Source organism: Grammomys surdaster, unplaced genomic scaffold (genome assembly GCF_004785775.1).
Source record: "Grammomys surdaster isolate TR1022 unplaced genomic scaffold, NIH_TR_1.0 224, whole genome shotgun sequence".
NCBI lineage: Eukaryota > Metazoa > Chordata > Mammalia > Rodentia > Muridae > Grammomys > Grammomys surdaster.
This window is the reverse complement of record NW_021604669.1, coordinates 1655924-1674272: the sequence shown is the minus strand read 5'-3', so window position 1 is coordinate 1674272 and position 18349 is coordinate 1655924. Positions and strand designations below refer to the sequence as shown.

At 42.4% G+C, this 18349-nt stretch overlaps 1 protein-coding gene across 9 annotated transcripts in view; it reads right to left on the bottom strand.

Annotated features, from left to right (window-relative positions):
• Ptk2 (protein tyrosine kinase 2) overlaps window positions 1-18349 on the bottom strand; it is a 177820-nt gene that overhangs the window by 35434 nt on the left and 124037 nt on the right. For 7 of the 9 annotated variants that reach the window (XM_028773232.1, XM_028773233.1, XM_028773234.1 and 4 more), the window contains one exon: window positions 2737-2848. In XM_028773232.1, the coding sequence (XP_028629065.1) occupies window positions 2737-2848 (112 nt within the window). Of the gene's footprint in view, window positions 1-2736; window positions 2849-3238; window positions 3346-3398; window positions 3801-18349 lie in introns of those variants that run through there. The other 2 variants (XM_028773240.1, XM_028773239.1) reach the window with 2 other exon arrangements.

The window sequence follows — 18349 nt, the reverse complement described above, 5'->3', positions numbered from 1 at the left end:
GACTATTTACCTATGTGTGATTTTGTTACAATCCACCATCCACTAGTTCACTAAGGTATGCAGACCATCTCAGTATGATATATTCTCGAAGACAGGATGTACCTCTGTTGTGAAACACCATCTTCCAAACAACTAGCCACCTTTATCAGGGAAGTTGTGACTACCTGCAAGAGCCCCTCAAGGCCCTACTTGTTGATGTACCTTCATATAATGGGTTCATTCCCCTGTACCTTCCTGCCAGGTATCTATAATTCAGATCCAGCTGCACATGGCCTTGGCTGTGCTAGAGAATATAGTGTGGAAAGTTAACTAAAGTTTACATCATAATAGTGTGGAACTTAACAGTTGGTGCAGCTGTTTTGGGGCTACCCATGCTCCTATATGCAGCCTCTCCCAGTATTCTGTGGGTAAGACCAATATATCGCCTAGTCTAGCAAGCTGGACTCTTGAATTCCACCTTAGAAGTGAGCAGATTTCTGTTTGCAAGTTCTGGGAAATTAACACAACTAACAATCATGTGTTAATGTTGCCATGAGACTTCCAAAACAGCCTTCAAATCAGAATCTATCATGGTCAAGAACTTTTGTTTGAAAATTCAAGTTTTAGGAATGATTTTCACTGAAGTGAGGGCTTTCATTTACTTTCTGAGAAAATGTCCACCAAATCCACCAATCTGAACAGCATATTTTTCTCGTGCATGCTGGACAGGCCTTCATTCAACACTGTACCACCTTCATCAGAACCATTCTTCCATAAACTGAGTTTTTCTTAGTGTATGAGTGTTGTGGTGGAGATAATGGTGTTCACTGGTGAAGTTTGGTAACACTGACTGAACTTTGCTAAAGTGACAATAGCTCACTCATGCAACTGTCAAAGCAGGAAAAGGAAAAATAGCTCTTGGTAACTAGGAGCTTTGGTCTCACAGGCCTATGTAATGGTCACATGAATGTGTGAAGCAGTGTCCCTACAAAAGTGCAATGCACTGGATCAGGGGATATATGCTAGTCTATGCTTTGAACAAATTAATGGGGGAGTTAGGGGGGAGAGGCGGGCGCCCACAAAAGAATCCTGAAGAATGCCTCAGAATGTGAATTTGGAAACACTAGTGTGAAAACTGAGCATGCATGACAAGGACAGTTAAAAATTTATGAGCTAGTCTTTCTACTTGAAACCCAAAGAAGCCAAACCACCTCTAACACATGAGTTTAATTTAAAAAGTCTATCAAAAGTGAGATTGTTGAAAAACAAACAGATTTTTAGTAAAAGTTAAAGATACACAGGCACTGGCATTGTAAGCTCTGTGGCAGAGCTACTCTTAACTTAGAGAAATGCCATCTAGTGCATTTCCAACAATGTCTCCAAGAGGTGGGAGTACTTAATATGAGGTTTAGAGTAAGCAAGGCTGGTATGTGCCCTGTCATAAGACTGATACCAGCTATGCTTTAGATGAAATGAATTGCTGGACCCCAGGCCTGATAAATAAGTGATAAAATTTGTCTTGCCTCTTGATATGGAATTACTCTGTAGTTATCACAGAACTAAAACAGGAAATCGGGAGGCTGAGGCAGGAGGTAAAAGACTAAAAGCCCTGTATCAAATTAAAACAAAACAAAAACTCACAGACAAAAGGTAAATAGCCCACGGAGGCCCATATGTCCTGGGATGAAGAGTTGGTGCCTCTTCTGTAAGTAAGGAAGGATTCTGTTGTTGCTCCCTCAGGTGTGGGTTCTGTGCTCTGTGAAGGCTGGGTGGACGAGTCTCCCTGATTCGTAGACTGAGGAACTCATCACCTATGCTCACTTTCAGGGTGTGTCACTACCACACAGCTCAACATGGGACTACCATTTGATTTCAGACACCATGATACAACACATAGTACAATACTTACATGGTTCCTGTGATACCAGATTTCTACTTTTCAAAAGAAAACAAAATGGTGACAAACTATATATTTAGCTAGCCAAGTATATTGTATAGCAGGGAACAACTTAAAAAAAAAAACCTCTTGTCTTTTTACTTTTCAGAAGAAGGTCTGAATTGGATTATTTATTCAAGTTGGTGTATGAAGTGCCTATCCCATCCAAACGCAAAAGGATGTGAAGACTTTCCCATGTGTGTAAAGTGACAAGGGCCACCTGCTGTCCCAAATCCACAACCACTGTCTAGCTGTTGTAAAAGGAAGAGGCTTTCCTGCCCTGGTTAGAGGAGAGAGAAAACCTGGAAATAACAAGAGAAGGCCAGGTACCATGTCATGCCAGGTGTGACAAAGGCTTGAGAGCAAATGCAGAGACCTCTCCAACACCTAGCCATCAGCTCAAACCCAGAAACAGTACACAAAACTCCAGCAAAACCAAAGCAAAAGGGGTATAAGTGGTAGAAGTGTGCTTATTTGAAATACACCAGATTCTTAGTGCTTCTGGCTTAGGGAGATCTGTTTGGGAGATCTCTAATTCCCTTGTCAACAAGAGAAAAAGACAAGTCCCACCTAAACCTCCTGGGAACACCACGAGGAGAAAAGGGCAGTTTCACATCACGTCTCTCACAGCCACTAGCTTCCTCAGCTTCTACAGGGTAAGCAGCACACTGGGCAGTCTACAGAGAGGAGGGTGACTACATTACAGTTCCTACTCCTTCAATGACTTGGGGGCTCATCACACAGACAACAGTGTCTACTCCCACATACTGTAGAACTTAGTTCAAGAGGACCCTCAAAGCTAGGGTGGGGACCTCAGCTACCTTGGGTGGTGCTTCATCAGACCCTCCAGAGTCCCAGGACACGGTAGCCTGTCTTCTGGACTCCATCCTCATCCGTTCTTCTTGTTGCACCTTCTCTTCCTCCAGGATTGTGCTGGAGAAACAACACACAGTGTTAAGGGGAAATGATAGCCAGTCACCCACCCCACTCAGCAAAGAAACACCAGTTACTCCCAGTAGAAAACAGACACAGAGAAAGGAGTCTATATAATACAGGTTTCTAGCCTTACTCAAAAGGATTCTAGAAAGGCCATGGTGACAACCAGTAAGTCGACTTAAATAATAGCCATAGGTAAGAAAGGCAGATGGTTAAGAAAAAGACCCTGGTGAAATGAAGGCCAGGTTAGATGAACTGTATACACATTGGAGTTTATTCTGTGCAGAACAGAAGGACTCTCAGAGATTTCCAAGCACCTCTCTATCAAGCAGCTACACGTCTCCGGCAGACTGTATGGAAGCAGACTCCCACGTAACTCCAACTCACCAGCACATGGTAATCAACTCACAAGAAGCCACGATCTCCCCACTAGCTCAGTCAAACGTGTACTAACTTTTGCATCAAAAACCCAAGAAAAATCGCAGCAGTAGGTACAGGTGCTCCTCCTAAAGCACTGCCTGTTCTAAACTGGAAATGCCCCACTTACCACCACCAGGCTGCAGAGCGGCCTCCGAGGCAATGCGGGCGGCGACTCAGTCCTGGCTGTGTGCCATCCTGTAAACGCCTCAGAATGCAGCCCAGGGAACGTGGCCAGCCCCCCTATTCCCTACCGCCTCTTTGGAGCTTGGTAAGCTGCAGGTCCTTGAAATCTTCGACTTAACTGTGGCAGCAACTGGCTCTTCCCTCCATGCCTGCAACCTGGAGTTCTAATAATGAGACTCATTCACAGTTCTGGCCCTTGGCAGCCAGATGGAGTAAATAACCACCCAGAATTACTCAGGAAACAGTGACATCAGCTGCATAGACTCCTTCTAATCTGGGAATCTGCCTGACTGTTTAAAAAGACATTCCTGCCAGCTAAGGGCTAGAGCCTGCTCTTCTCAGTCACCTCCCGAATCAGGAACACACAGACAAAATTCATTCCATAGCTGGCCTTGAGTCAGCAAGCCATCATTGCAGATATTAAGGAAGGTTTTCTCCTTAAAGAAAAATGGAATGTTTTCCTCAAAGAAAAGACCCACTGCCTCTTAAACAAACAAACAAAAAAAAGTTCCAGTTATGAGTCCATCCTTCCTCCAAGGAAGATTAGTTTCCTTTTGCACCAGTCAGGAAGAGCAGTAGAACAAACCCATACAAACCAAATTACCTTAAAATGTAAAATGTTCTCAGCAGCACAGGATGTAGGCTTGGTGGAAGAGCACTTGCCTACAAATGTACAAGGTCCTGATTCAATCCTAAGCACCACTCCTCTTTACGGCTATCCAGAGATCACTGAAACCCAAGAAGCTTTTAAAGTGGATAAAACTATGGCAGCTTCTCATAAAGGAACGTCTCCAGTAGCCAAAATTAAATTGTAACTTAAAGTATGAAAGGCCAGCCATGTCTTGGCAAATTTACTTACACTCCTATCTCTAAGTCTGCAATCAACTCTCACAGGCCTGCTACACAGCCACTGACATGTACCTTTCAAGGAACTACCAAATACAGAACATGCATGACCTTAGCAAGAGCTAGCACAGCTTCACTGGGCTCTATGAGCTCCCCAGTGGGAACATAAGCAGTTCAACTTAGGTTCATAGATCACAAATATATTGCAGCCCCAAGGCTAAGGGTGTGTGTGTGTGTGTGCACAGGGATGAGTGGGGACCTGTGTAGAGAAGGCCATTTTCTGGGCAGGGCAGGCACTAGCCTGGGATCACAGCTGGTTAGACACAAACAGCTGGCAGGTCACTTTCTTGGATGAGGCCAAGTTTGAAACTGGAGAGAAGCACATTCTGGTAAGATCTCCAGAGCCTTGCTCTCTATCAGCAACACCAGATCCTGACACTTTAAAAATTAAAACAAAAACCTGAAATGCCTGACAAAATCAAGGTTAACAATAAAAAAACAAAAATTAACAGCAAAAAGAAAATAAAAGTCCTTTCTTCTATCTCTTAAACCAAACTAAAATACAGACAGGCAGCAAGGCTAACTAGAGCCTTTCTTTCAATCAATGGAAGTCCCCATTTTAGATGTTCTATGAAATGGGTTACCTGATCTACTGTCCACTCATCTGCTGAGACCTCAAACAGGTGCTCTGAGATTCTCTTGTTATAGGATATTCTTAGGCTCCAGCAAGACAGTCTCTTCTGTCAACAGTTATGCCCCGTTCTCCGATTACCTTGAATTTACTGCCTGAATCTTCCTTTCAGTGCTTAAGCACATAGCGTAAGTTTCCTCCATTGTTCAGGAATGGATCAAGCCCCTCTGGTCAACAAAAGAGCATCTGCACGCTGGTAAGGCTCCAATAAGTAATCAAGCATGCCAGACTTTCATCTCAAAGAGTACAAAGATAACTGAGAAGCTATTCTTTCCATTTCAACATTCACTCTCATACCAGATATAGAATGTCAAATGCTCTTGAGAATCTATAACTTGTTGCTCAGAGAAGCCAAGAATATAAATAAACTCTAAAGATCTGTTTGACATTGGGTGGCTAGCCCACATATGGGGGCCCCAGAGTCACTCTCTGCAGCTGCTGAGAGTCAAAGCAGCAAAGGAGGACGTGTAGGGTCATGGAGGTCAAACTGCTGCATATTTTCCCAAACTCACAATATTTTTTAAAAGTGATACATTCCACTGAAAAGCTTTTTGCTGTCTAACATACATGGGCAATGATGGATGGAGGCTTACAAGTTGTTAATTTGCAAATGGACAGAACAAAAATAAAAGCTGAGACTTGTCATTTAGAAAATATGATAATTATGCCTGCTTATTTGTGGACCACAACTAAGAAAGGGGAGAATTTTATTTAATATTAAATCTATTTCTTGTTTCCTTTACTTGAGAAGAAAAAAGTCACCAAAGCAGTCAACTCCCTGTCAAAGCCAGGGAGACTATGAGAACTGCTCTGACTTTCTTTTTGGCCTCACAACTGTATTGGTAGTCAAACACAGGAATCTTCTAACTTCACCTCTGGATCAGCAATGAAGTGGTCTGCTAGGTCCTTGTTTCCAGGACAAAAAGCTATGTCTCCAGCTAAGGATGTTTCATTTGTGCTTAAGGCCAGTCAATCTTGGAGTCTGGGGTTCAAATTCCTTGACTATCCAAAAGGAAAAGTCAATAGTGGAGAGCTAATCTCCCTAGCAAGCTGTTCCATCATTCACAATCAAGAAGAGCACCATGATGGAGAAACAAGACTTTGGAAAAAAAGACAAACACACAAGTAAATCCAAGTTGGTTCCACACCCCTCCTGCCTTAAAGCCAACAGAGAAGAAGGAATTTTTTTTTTTTTTTTTGGTTTTTTGAGACAGGGTTTCTCTGTGTAGTTCTGGCTGTCCTGGAACTCACTCTGTAGACCAGGCTGTCCTCGAACTCAGAAATCCGCCTGCCTCTGCCTCCCAAGTGCTGGGATTAAAGGCGTGCGCCACCACCGCCCAGCAGAAGAAGGAATTTTTATACTTCCCTTTCTCCCCATATTGTGATGCTGGGGATAGAACCCAGGCCTCTCATGTGCTACCTCTGCCCCCATTCATCTTGTAGTATCTATTCTATGGGTTACTGTGGGTTACTGTGATACAAACTCTTCTCTTTGAAATTATAAAACATTTATTTTTAAAGATAAAAAACTTTGATATAGGGAGAAAAACTTTTTTTAAAAAAAGATTAAACTCTAACCAACAAAACAAAGGGTTGGTATCACAACATTTGCTTTGGATACAAACTCAGTCTGGGTCTGTAGTTATTTAAGTCAGTCTGGAAAATACCCAGAGAAAGCAGCAGTAAATCCAAAGGAAAAGGCTAGAGGAAGGGCTTGCTCTGGCAAGTTCACGGGAACACCAGTTTTGAAACATGATCTCTTACAGTTACTAAACACTGTCTCACCACAAAGGAATGGACTTGACCTTTCCACAAACCGGGGGTGTCCTTGAAGGAAACAAGTCTATAGCTTGAGCTGGGCTTGTGAGAGCAGACTGCTCCAGTGGTGCTGCACCTGGAAACTGTCTCTTCCCTGATGATGCAACTTAAAGGGAAACAGGCACTGCTGTTCAATTGCTGTATTAATCATCTCAAAATTGGTTTTCTAATTAAAATTATTTTATATGTATAGGTATTTTGTCTGCATATATGTCTGCTTACCATGTGTGTGCTTGGTGCCTGTGGAGGCTAAAAGAGTATGTCAGATTAGTTGGAATTAGAGTTACAGATGGCTGTGTGGCTCCATGTGGATGCTGAGAATTGAACTTGGGTCTTTTGAAAGAGTATCCCTATGACTCATTTTAAGGAGAACCCCCGCCTCCCCAAAAAAAAAACCTGCAAAAAAATGAAGGAAGTGGACTCTAGTGAGACTTCAGATGTGTTGAAATTAGTAGATAGTGATTTCAAAGAAGCTCAAGGATATAAGAGAAAAACTGTTTAGAATTCTAAAACAATAGAAACTATGAATAGAAAGAGTAAATAATTCCACCCTGGAGATATCTGAAATAAAAATCTCAATATTTGGTAAGACATAAACGACAAGAGTTGGGGAACTTGAAGAAATTACAAACTGAAAGATAGAGAAAAATTATTAGAAGAGAGGAAGGAAGAAGGAACCACTCACAGCAGGAGAGTTGCTAGGGCTAGACATCTTTGGTGAGTCAGGCCTATAATCTCAGCAGCTGGGAGGCTAAGGCAGGCAGGAGGATGTCTTTGAGCTCAGGGCCTTATAGTGAGTTCTAGGACAGCTTAGCCAAAGAGTGAGGCCTTATTTCAAAAACAAAACCCACCAATGAGTAAGCAAATCAAATCAACTGGAATAACATGTAACTGAAATCTACAAAGGAAACAAGAGAAATGAAACAGAAAAACATGCTTAGAAGATTTTTAATATATGTAAATGCATGATGTGTATGTGTGTGCATGTATGTCATGAAACTTATCTGAAAGTCAATTCTGTAATGTTAGCCCACTACTTCTACCTTTACATGGGTTCCAAGGATTAAACTCAGATCTCCAAGCTTGCATGGCAAGTTCCTACACTGGCTGAGATACTCTGCCTGACATAGAAAAAAACTATCTTAAGAAACAACGAGGCCCGAGCACAGAGCAGATCCCAGGAGGCAGCTCTGTACCCAACCTCACAAAACCCAGAGGAAGAGGGCCTCCCAGGAGCTCTAACCCGGGCAGTATCTCAGGTAAAAATGAATCACCCGTGATGTCTACTGTTAGAAGTTCTAATCCAGATGCTGGCCTGTGAACTTATACTACTCAGACCTTTGACAGGCCATTGACAAGAACATCAAACAGCTAGAGATTGACATTACTAATCTGAAGAAATGCCTCATTTCGCTGTCTGAAGAGACCTCCAAAAATTGCAAAGGACTTTATTGGACTTGATTTACTCTTTTACAATAGAAAAGACTGTGTACAGCTCTTGACTCTGTACAGCCCTTAAAGAAGAATGTTGCCTTTACATAGACAAGACAGGGATGGTTAAAGTGAGCATGAAAAAGGTCAGAGAAGGCCCTGAGAAAAGACAGAGAGAGAAGGAGAAAGATGAGAGCTGGTACAAGAATTGGTTTTCAACCCCTCCATGGTTGTCAACCCTACTTCCTCCCATCTTGGGACCATTAATTGGGTTATTTTTCCTTATTTCTTTTGGTCTCTAGACCTTAAATAGGCTGACTAACTTTGTGCAACAACAAGTAAATAATTTGGTAGCAAAACCTACTCAGATACATTATCATAAGTTAGCTACGGAGGACCACGAGACTCAAGATGAGGTTGTTACTCTAGGGTATTCCCAAAACCCACCTCCACCCAACTTAAAAAAGGGGACTTCTGCCCCTAGATCAAGCAGAGAGGGGCCACCCAGAACCCCCTCTGACTGGCGATCTGAATTTTTGCTTAGGCTGAGAGGCTAAGCACTGCAAGGGAATATAAATAAAAGTTAAAAATATCTCTCTGGGTTCCCTGAGGGACAAGCCTGACTGCATAGGGGTTGATGTCAAAAGTTTCCCCTCTCCAGGAAAAAGACATCAGGATGAGTATGGCCCTCATGCCTCACTGGACAATGACAGGGGGACCAGAGCCATTACAAGGTCCCCTTCAATTACTGGAGGTCAGGCTTCTATCCTCGCCTTCGCAAGATTAGAATCGCCACAGCCCTTCTATACCTAGAGAAGGGAGGAGATGTCAGGGGCAGCCCTGCTTATACACTGAAGGCCTAAAAGCAGCCATAGGCCTAAAATCAGCAATAGGCCTGTCATACATGTATACTAACAACAAGTCTTGGGTCTCTGTGGATAAACGTTAAAATAGATGGCTATAAGCTATTGCAAACAGGCAGCTTTTGTGACAATTTACCAGCCTGTATAGTCATAGACCTTGTAAATAGGTAGCCTTGGCTAACTTAGATAAGGACAAGTGAATCATAGGCAGAGTCATAGTGACTTGTTCCCTGAACCTTCACCCAGACAATATTCTGTTCTGAAAGATATCTGTACCCCTGAACACCCATGCTTTGGTGTCATCCCCTTCCCCATGTCCTGCCTTTTTGTGTTTATAACCCCTGTGTGAATAAGTAAAAATTACAATTTGATTTAAAAAATAAATAAAAATAAATTAAAAAAAAAGAAACAACGAGGGGTGGAGGTGGGGGTGATGGCTCAGTGAATAAAGCACTCATCATAAACTATGGGACTAGTAACACCTACTACACACACAGACACATGCTCAAACACTCAGGGTCATATATACATAACACGTACAGATGAAGAACAGAGCATACTGGATTGAGGTGATGGTAAACCAGCCTCTGCATTTTCATGAACTCTGATGAACTCTACATAGACAATGAGATGTTAAAGATGTATGTTATAATTCTTAGTATTAATACTAGAAGTAAAACATAAATTTGAGAGAGAGAAGAGAGTGAAGGAAATGTTGGCTTCAGAGAGTTACAACTACTCTGGGCACAGATAATTTCTCTTTTCTGGTCAGGATTCAGGCCTTTCTCTTCTTTCCATATCCTTTCATAGGTTCTCCCCATGTAGACCAGGCAGGCCTCAAACTTGCAACCCTCCTGCCTCCACCCCAATGTGCTAGAATTACATGCTTGACTTTTCCTTTGATATTCCTACATTCATGTACTTGTCCCATTTCTCTAATCAACCTCAAGCATGGAACCACCTAGAAAGACTCAGACATGTCACTTTCCAGAGAGGAAAAGAGACATTTGTGACATAGGGGCACAAACTCTGGAGACAAAATTTAGTACATGGTATCAAGACAAACTAAAGAGAGTGTGAAGAGAAAGAAAATGATGAAGGAACTATGGTAGCTGCAGCAGATCTGTTTGACAGCTCCACTGGGGTTCAGAGGATGCTTTGGGTGTTAAATAGCAAATGTGAGTCATAGCTGAGATACCACTCCCTCAGGCCAGATGTCTCCTGCTACATATAAATTAGGTAATTAGAAGTAATCAGAGCAAAGATAAGTATAGGAGAAATGTGAAACTGTTGAGGAAGGGTGTACTGTGGAAGAGGGTAAAGTAGATCAAACCTTGATTCTGCACCTTGGGAGCTATGTAGTCTAAGACAAGCCACATGACTTCTAAGCCTCAGGCTCACTAATGAGGGACAAGAATGTCCATCCTTTGGATGATCTGTGCAATCCAAGAGAGTAGTAGCCATGACATGGTCTGGAGCATCAGTTTTCAACCTGTGTGATGTTTTGTATATGCTTGGCCCAGGGAGTGGCCCTGTTGGGAGGTGTGGCCTTGTTAGAGTAGGTATGTCACTGTAGGTATGGGCTTTAAGACCCTACTCCTAGCTGCCTGAAAGTGAGTATTCTGCTAGCAGCTTTCAGATGAAGATGTAGAACTCTCAACTCTGCCTGCACCATGCCTGCCTGTATGGTGCCATGTTCCCACCTTGATAATAATGGACTAAACCTCTGAACCTGTAAGCCAGCCTCAATTAAATGTTGTCCTTTATAAGACTTGCCTTGGTCATGGTGTCTGTTCACAGCAGTGAAACCCTAACTAAGACAACCTATGAGTTGCAACCCCTTTATGGATTGCATATCAGATATCATGCATCTCAAATATGTACATTATGATTCATAACAGTAGCAAAATTAGAGCTCTGAAGTAGCAACTAAATAACTTTATGGGGGGGGGTGTCACCACAGCATGAGGAACTGTATTAAAGGGTTAGAGAAGTTTGAGAACTAATGGTTATATGGCTGTACTCAGAAATAGATCCTGTGAAATCTAACTCTCAGGTATCCTCAGAGCAAACATAAAGCTACACTAGAGGCTGATAAACAGGAAGATAAATACTGTGAAAATTTAGGAGTGGCAGAACCAATGGAGAAAAAGGAATTAGGTAAGAAACAATTTTTTTTAAGGAAATAATTTAAACTTTGCACAAAATCCCTACTAAATTAAGATGGATTATTTACACTTCATTTCTGGGAAAGCTGTTGATTCTACAGGTATCTGGGGAAATAAAAGGGCTCAATGGGAAACAAACAACAGACTTTTCTTTTGGATAATGTCTAGCCCCCAGATGATGGTACCATAGAAGAACTCACTGGCATGAAAACAGGAGGTGTTGGTGAGACGCCATCTTTGAAACTGGGAATTACTTTTAAAAGTGTACAACATCCTCTACCATTAAATCAAGACAAGCAATAGATTCAAAATTTGCCAAGTAGGACAACTGAAGGACCACAGTGTTATTAGTACACTGGTTCAAGAAATTGTGTAGCTCGCTGTTCCTATATCAGTAGCAAGGAAGGCTTGCCTTAACTTAAATTCCAGCACATTGTCCTAAGGGCACTTTACCTTGTAACTTTGGATCTGAAAAAGCTCTGATGTTACTATTGCCTTCCAGGCTGACAGCATATGTCCACACTTGCATATGTAAAGTTTTGATAAAATGTCTCATTTCATTCTAAAAATTAGCTCAGGGCTGTATTAAAGGATTATCTGTGATCCTGCTCCTACAGGAAAGCTAAATACCTTGTCACAGCTTAAGTATTTCTTGAAAAATTTTCTTCCCTCAACAGCTATCCAGCAATTAACTAGATAGAAACATCCAAAAGCCTCACATGTCAACTGAAGTCTGCACTGATTTCCTGAGGTGTCTTGAGGGTAGGACACCAAGACACAAAATGGAAAAACTTAAGAACTTTTTGTCTGAAGCCACCAGGCTAAGTTACAGTTGCAGTCCAGACCAAACAGACTCTTCCAGATGCTGGTACTGATAAAGCTGAACAGCAGCAGAGCCTCAAAACAGAAAGCTAAACAAAAACTCCAATGCCCCACCCTACGTCACATATACATCCCCAAAGCCCCAGCAGCTTTAAGCTGGAACCAAGGCTCTGGATACAGCCTGCATAAAGTTACCTTTATAGACTCTACTGTGTCATTAACATTCACATCTGCCCATTGTCTGTGACATTACTGGGGATGGAGACAGAAACTGTAGCACATTTAAGACTACCAAAAATACCCAGGTGGAATGGTCTCCAAACAGCCCCTCCTTCAGTTTCTGACCCACATTTTGTCTCCATATTTGCTCCTTTGAGCATTTTGTTACTCCTTCTAAGAAGGACCGAAGCACCCACACTTGGTCTTCCTTCTTCATGAGCTTCATGTGGTCTGAGTTGAATCTTGGGTATTTCAAGCTTCTGGGCTAGTATCCAATAATCAGTGAGTGAATATCATGTGTGTTCTTTTGTGATTGGGTTACCTCACTCAGGATATTTTCTAGTTCCATCCATTTACCTAAAGAATTTCTCGAATTCATTGTTTTTAATAGCTGAGTAATAATACTCCATTGTGTAAATGTACCACATGTTTTGTATCCATTCCTCTGTTGAAGGACATCTGGGTTCTTTCCAGCTTCTGGCTATTATAAATAAGGCTGCTATGAACATAGTGGAACATATGCCCTTGTTATATGCTAGAACATCTTCTGGGTATATGCCCAGGAGTGGTATAGCTGGGTTCTCAGGTAATGCTATGCTCAATTATCTGAGGAGCCACCAGACTGATTTCCAAAGTGAATGCCCCATCTTGCAGTCCCATCAACAATGGAGGAGTGTTCCTCTTTTTCCACATCCTCACCAGCATCTACTATCACCTGAGTTTTTGATCTTAGCCATTCTGACTGGTGTGAGGTGGAATCTCAGGGTTGTTTTGATTTGCATTTCCATGATGACTAAGGAGGCTGAACATTTCTTTAGGTGCTTCTTGGCCATTCGAGTTTCCTCAGTTGAGAATTCTTTGTTTAGCTCTATACCCCATTTTTTAATAGGGTTATTTGGTTGTCTGGAGTCTAATTTCTTGAGTTCTTTGTATATATTGGATATCAGCCCTCTATCCGATGTGGGATTGGTAAAGATCTTTTCCCAGTCTGTTGGTTGTCGTTTTGTCCTATTGACAATGTTCTTTGCCTTACAGAAACTTTGCAATTTCATGAGGTCCCATTTATCAATTCTTGATCTTAGAGCATAAGCCATTGGTGTTCTGTTCAGGAACTTTTCCCCTGTGCCTAGGTATTCGAGGTTCTTCCCCACCTTCTCTTCTATTAGTTTCAGTGTATCTGGTTTTATGTGAAGGTCCTTTATCCACTTTGACTTGAGCTTTGTATAAGGAGATAAGAATGAATCGATTTGCATTCTCCTACATGTTGTCCTCCAGGTGAACCAGCACCATTTGTTGAAAATGCTGTCCTTTTCCACTGGACAGCTTTAGCTCCTTTGTCAAAGATCAAGTGACCATAGGTATGTGGGTTCATTTCTGGGTCTTCAATTCTATTCCACTGATCTTCCTGCCTGTCTCTGTACCAATACCATGCAGTTTTTATCACTATTGCTCTGTAATACAGCTTGAGGTCAGGGATGGTGATTCCTCCAGAAGTTCTTTAATTGTTGAGAATAGTTCTCGCTATTCTGGGTTTTTTGTTATTCCAAATGAATTTGAGAATTTCTCTTTCTACTCTGTGAAGAGTTGGGTTGGGATTTTAATGGGGATTGCACAGGCGCTGATGTGGATGTCAGGAAATGCATGCTGACAGGAGCCTGATATAGCTGTGTCCTTAGAGATCTGCCAGAGTTTGACATATTCAGAGGTGGATGCTCACAGCTAACCATCAAAGTGATCAAGGGGCTACCTGAAGGAGCTGAAAGTGTTTGCAGCCCCATGAGGGGAGCAACAATACCAACCAACCAGAGCTCCCAGGATCTAAACCACCAGCCTGGGAGCACTTAGGGAGGGACCCAAGGCTCCAGCTGTACATGTAAGGGAAGATGGCCCTGTTGGGCATAGATGGGAGAGGAGATCCTAGGTCCCATGAATGCTGGACACCGTGTGTGGGGGAATTCGAGGGTGAGGAGGTGGGAGTGGGGGGTAGGTAGGGGCACATCCTTAGAAAAGCAGGAGGAGAGGCGATGGGATAGGGGGTTCCTAGCCAGCGGCGGGGCGTGGGGGGGAGAATGGGGTAAAGGGATAGCATCTCAAATATAAATAAAATATCCAATAAAAAAAGAATGTGATTTAGAATGTAATAAGGAATTATGCATGGTGGTCAATTTTTTTTTTCTTCTAATGTGCATGACTCCACTTGCTCCAGGAAGTTGGCTAGATTTCTTCTACTGAGTACCAGGCGTTATTTCCTTCTTGTTGAATGAGCATTAGATCCAATTACTTAGCTGTTGGTACTACCAATATATAAGTGCAACTTCTTGAACCTCTATGGCTATCTTGCAATGCTGGTCATTGTCCTGATTCATTGGTGTTGCAGCTGGGTAGACTTGTTTAATTACTTCTTTCCCTTGACAGCTTGCATAGTATTTTCAGGAACCATGGAAGCTAGATTGCAGGAAAAAGGCTTTCAGATCAGATCTGGGTTGTGTATCCTGAATGTTCGGAGTCTTCAGTGATATGTGTCCAGCCCCAACCTCTGAGAGGCCACCAAGCACTACATGGACAGTCTACGTTGTTTTGGGAGTCACTTGGACTATCCTGACAGACCATTTGAAATAAAGTATCTCATGCCTGGTATGTGATATCATTAATTTGAAATAAACTTTAGGATAATTAAAAAAAAAAAAAGAAAACAAACATCTCACAGCAAATCCTAAAGTGGGCAATGCAGTCATAGCTTCTGATAGTCAACGTGCAAGAGAGCAGGAGCTCTACAACAGCTGCTTTCTGATAACTAGAACACTAATCGAGTGCTCTCTGACCCAAAAAGACCTGCTTAGTACCTACTAGCCATGCAATATCAATGTCAAGGACGACTTAGACCAATGGCTTCTGATGGCCTCCTGAGTTGTAGCTTATGTCAGGTCAAGTAACTTCTCTACAGTTTTAATCTTCTGTTTTATAAACCATCTGAGACAATGCTGACTCCCACAGCAAAGGCAGCAATGATGGCCTGTGACACAATGCTAGGTTAACGCAGAGGTCAATAACTGTCACTTTTTGATCATGTGACTATGAAGCTCACTACAGAGGTCAGACCCTTGATATCAATACATATGCTCTTTCTTAAGGGCTCAGTGACAGACAGCAGCTCAAAACACAGGCCTCCCTACTCAGTGGGTATACGTTCTTTACAACACAAGAGATCTTGGGAAACTGCTTTTACTTACCACTTATATATCCTCTTACTTTGTGTGAACAAGGATTGCTTAGAAACACATGGCAGTATCCAAAGGTTAAAAAACAGAACAAAACCTGGAAAACACTACTGTCACTACAACTCAAGTTCTACTCACTTTGAAAACTGTCAATGCCACACATACAGCCCCAAGCTTATGTACATACACAACTGACAGCAAGCCTCCTGTTCAGATGCTGCTGTGTTAATGAACTACTAGTTTTCCAACCCCAAACTTAAAAGCATCCTAACTTTCACCACTAACAAGATTATCAAATTAATAATGGTATATTCATCATTCAAAAAAAGGACTCTACACATCAGTGACATTGGCACAGAGGAGGAGACATGACTACCAGGATACCATATAACTAAGCTTTAAGCAAAAGAGGCCGCCACCCAATGATACCTTGAACATGAAGGTCAAAGAAGGCAGAAGGAGCCACTGCCAGTAGAACGGCATGGACAGCAGCTTTGGTAAAGCTTTAGACTGACAATCTTGTTGACACGGGTTCCCAGTCATGTGAAAACGCACCAAACTGATCATCCAGAATTCAACTCTGTTGTTGGTGTGTTTATTCTATCAATAAAACCCAAAGGGTGCAGAGAAGCTATGGTACAAAGCTAGCCTGGTAGTTCTGCTTGTCTATTGCCCTCATTATCTACAAAGGACTTGAGGAACTGAATAGGAGCCAGTACACTCACAGATGCTCTTTATTATGTGCACAGATGCTTCATTCCAAGACGTCATTGCTAGGAAATCTTCATATTGAGCAGAAGCACCAAAAGCTCTTTATTATGGTTCCTTGGCACAGGAAGGATTTTCCAATATAAATGTTTAATGCACATTATATCTGCCAGTCACAAAACAATAACAAAATGCTGGGGGCATATGAGAATTTTTTACCGACCATGTTAAATACTGCCATTTAGGAACTGTTCATCCATAACAGAAATGCCAAGAGCTAATCTCATCTGCATCTGCATGAGATCACTCTCGTAAGCATGGAAAAGGTCACAAAGAAATAACTTCCTTGACCCTCAGGGACCCATGCAAGAAAGCATGGCCAAGAATCTTACTAAGTAACAAGCTTCTGAAGGTACCCTTTCTCAGCCTTCAGTCCCAGTGAACCCACAGTTCAGTTGAGGATTCTGTAGTGATACATCTGCTCAAAGGGTTCCTTAAAAGTAGTTAAGGGGACAAATTTGGGAATCATGTTTGATTTCTAGGTATGGCAAAGGGCTACCTGCTTCTGTAGTAAAGAATTGGATGCAATATAAATGAAGCAGACCTCAATAACAGAACTCATTTAATTATTGTAACATGTTGCTCATAGAAAATCCAACAAGAAATTGTATTATAAAGTACACAGTACAAATGTCTAATGTTGGCCATACTATAAATGTTCCAAAGGTAAAGTCCAACTACACTGCAGTCACTGCATACAAGATAGCCATGGCTACAGTAGGAGCACATGTGCACTGTGCTCCTGGCGGGAGGTGAGTATGACGATCCCTGTCCTCAAGGAGCCTCAGTCTAGTAGGGAGGAGACATACTAGACTGTGAGCTCCTCGAGGGCAGGAAAGCGCTCCATCATCTGTGCTCCATGCCCAGGACCTGCGCAGTCCAGGTGCACCTGGCTGGAGCATGGCTAACCCAAGAGAGCTAGCTACAGGGATTTGAAGAGCAGGCTGCGAAGTCACAGAAGGGCCAGGACACAGAAGCCAAGAAAGATGGGAGGATTCTGCCAGTGGAAGATGCATTTCATGTGTGTAGAGTCTGCCCTTGTTTAAGGGGTCAAGATATTCTTCTGCCCTAAATGTATCCTTTCAGCTTTTGCCTGGACACAAAAGCCAGTGGAAGGTGCTTGAACAGCAGCAATACTTCTCTAGAAAGTCATACTACACCAGTTACTGCTAGATAGATGAGAAGGAGCTGAGGGCATTGGAGAAGCTGGCTTAGAGAAGGCACAGCTCTGTTTCTTAGACAGTACAATGTACTGCAGGAAACTTACAAAGTTTGAGGCTTCTGAGCAGAGCAAGCCCAAAGCTATAGATGAAGGGAGAGGCAGGGCCAGGCACTGGGGAAAGGTACATACAGCACACAAAAATTAGGGCAGGGAAATGACCCGTCTAAGTACCGGAGGTAGAATATCGTGTCTGTAAGGAAAGGAGATAGTGAGTAGTCAGGAGGCAGAAACACTAAGCTTGAAAAGTCAGCAAAGAAGTGGGTACAGAGAAGGTGATGGATCTTTCACCAGAAAGATTTCAAGGCTAGGATCTGTCAAGATGAAAGGGGATGTGAGCAAAAAGCAACCAGCAAAACAAACATATCTGTTGAGCAAAGCAGCTCTAACAGTTACAACACAGAATACAAAGCAGTTGAAGACTCAGGGTTTCAGATGGAAGAAAACTCAGGAGAAAAGACTGTGGCTGCTACAGGCATACAAAAGCCTACCATGAGAAAAGCAGTATTGAGCTGTGTGGTAAAGAAAGGAGCCATATTCAGGGATGAGAGTGGAGTGGTCTGATGGAAGTTGGTCTCACTGCACTAAATGACCACAGCTGCCACTGTCTCTTCAGTGGGATTATTGAGCTCTGTAGGTTGAGGACACAAATGTACTTAGCAAACACTCCTCACTTTATAAACTGCCTACTTCTCCCATGGGGTCTGACCTCCTTGACATACTCCCACAAGAAGCCTCAGGTGAAGACAGCTCCTTAAGGCCTATAGAGGTGGCAGAGCAGTAGGCAGTTAGATGAGCATTCTGTCCTGCAACAATTGGAGATGCTTTTGAA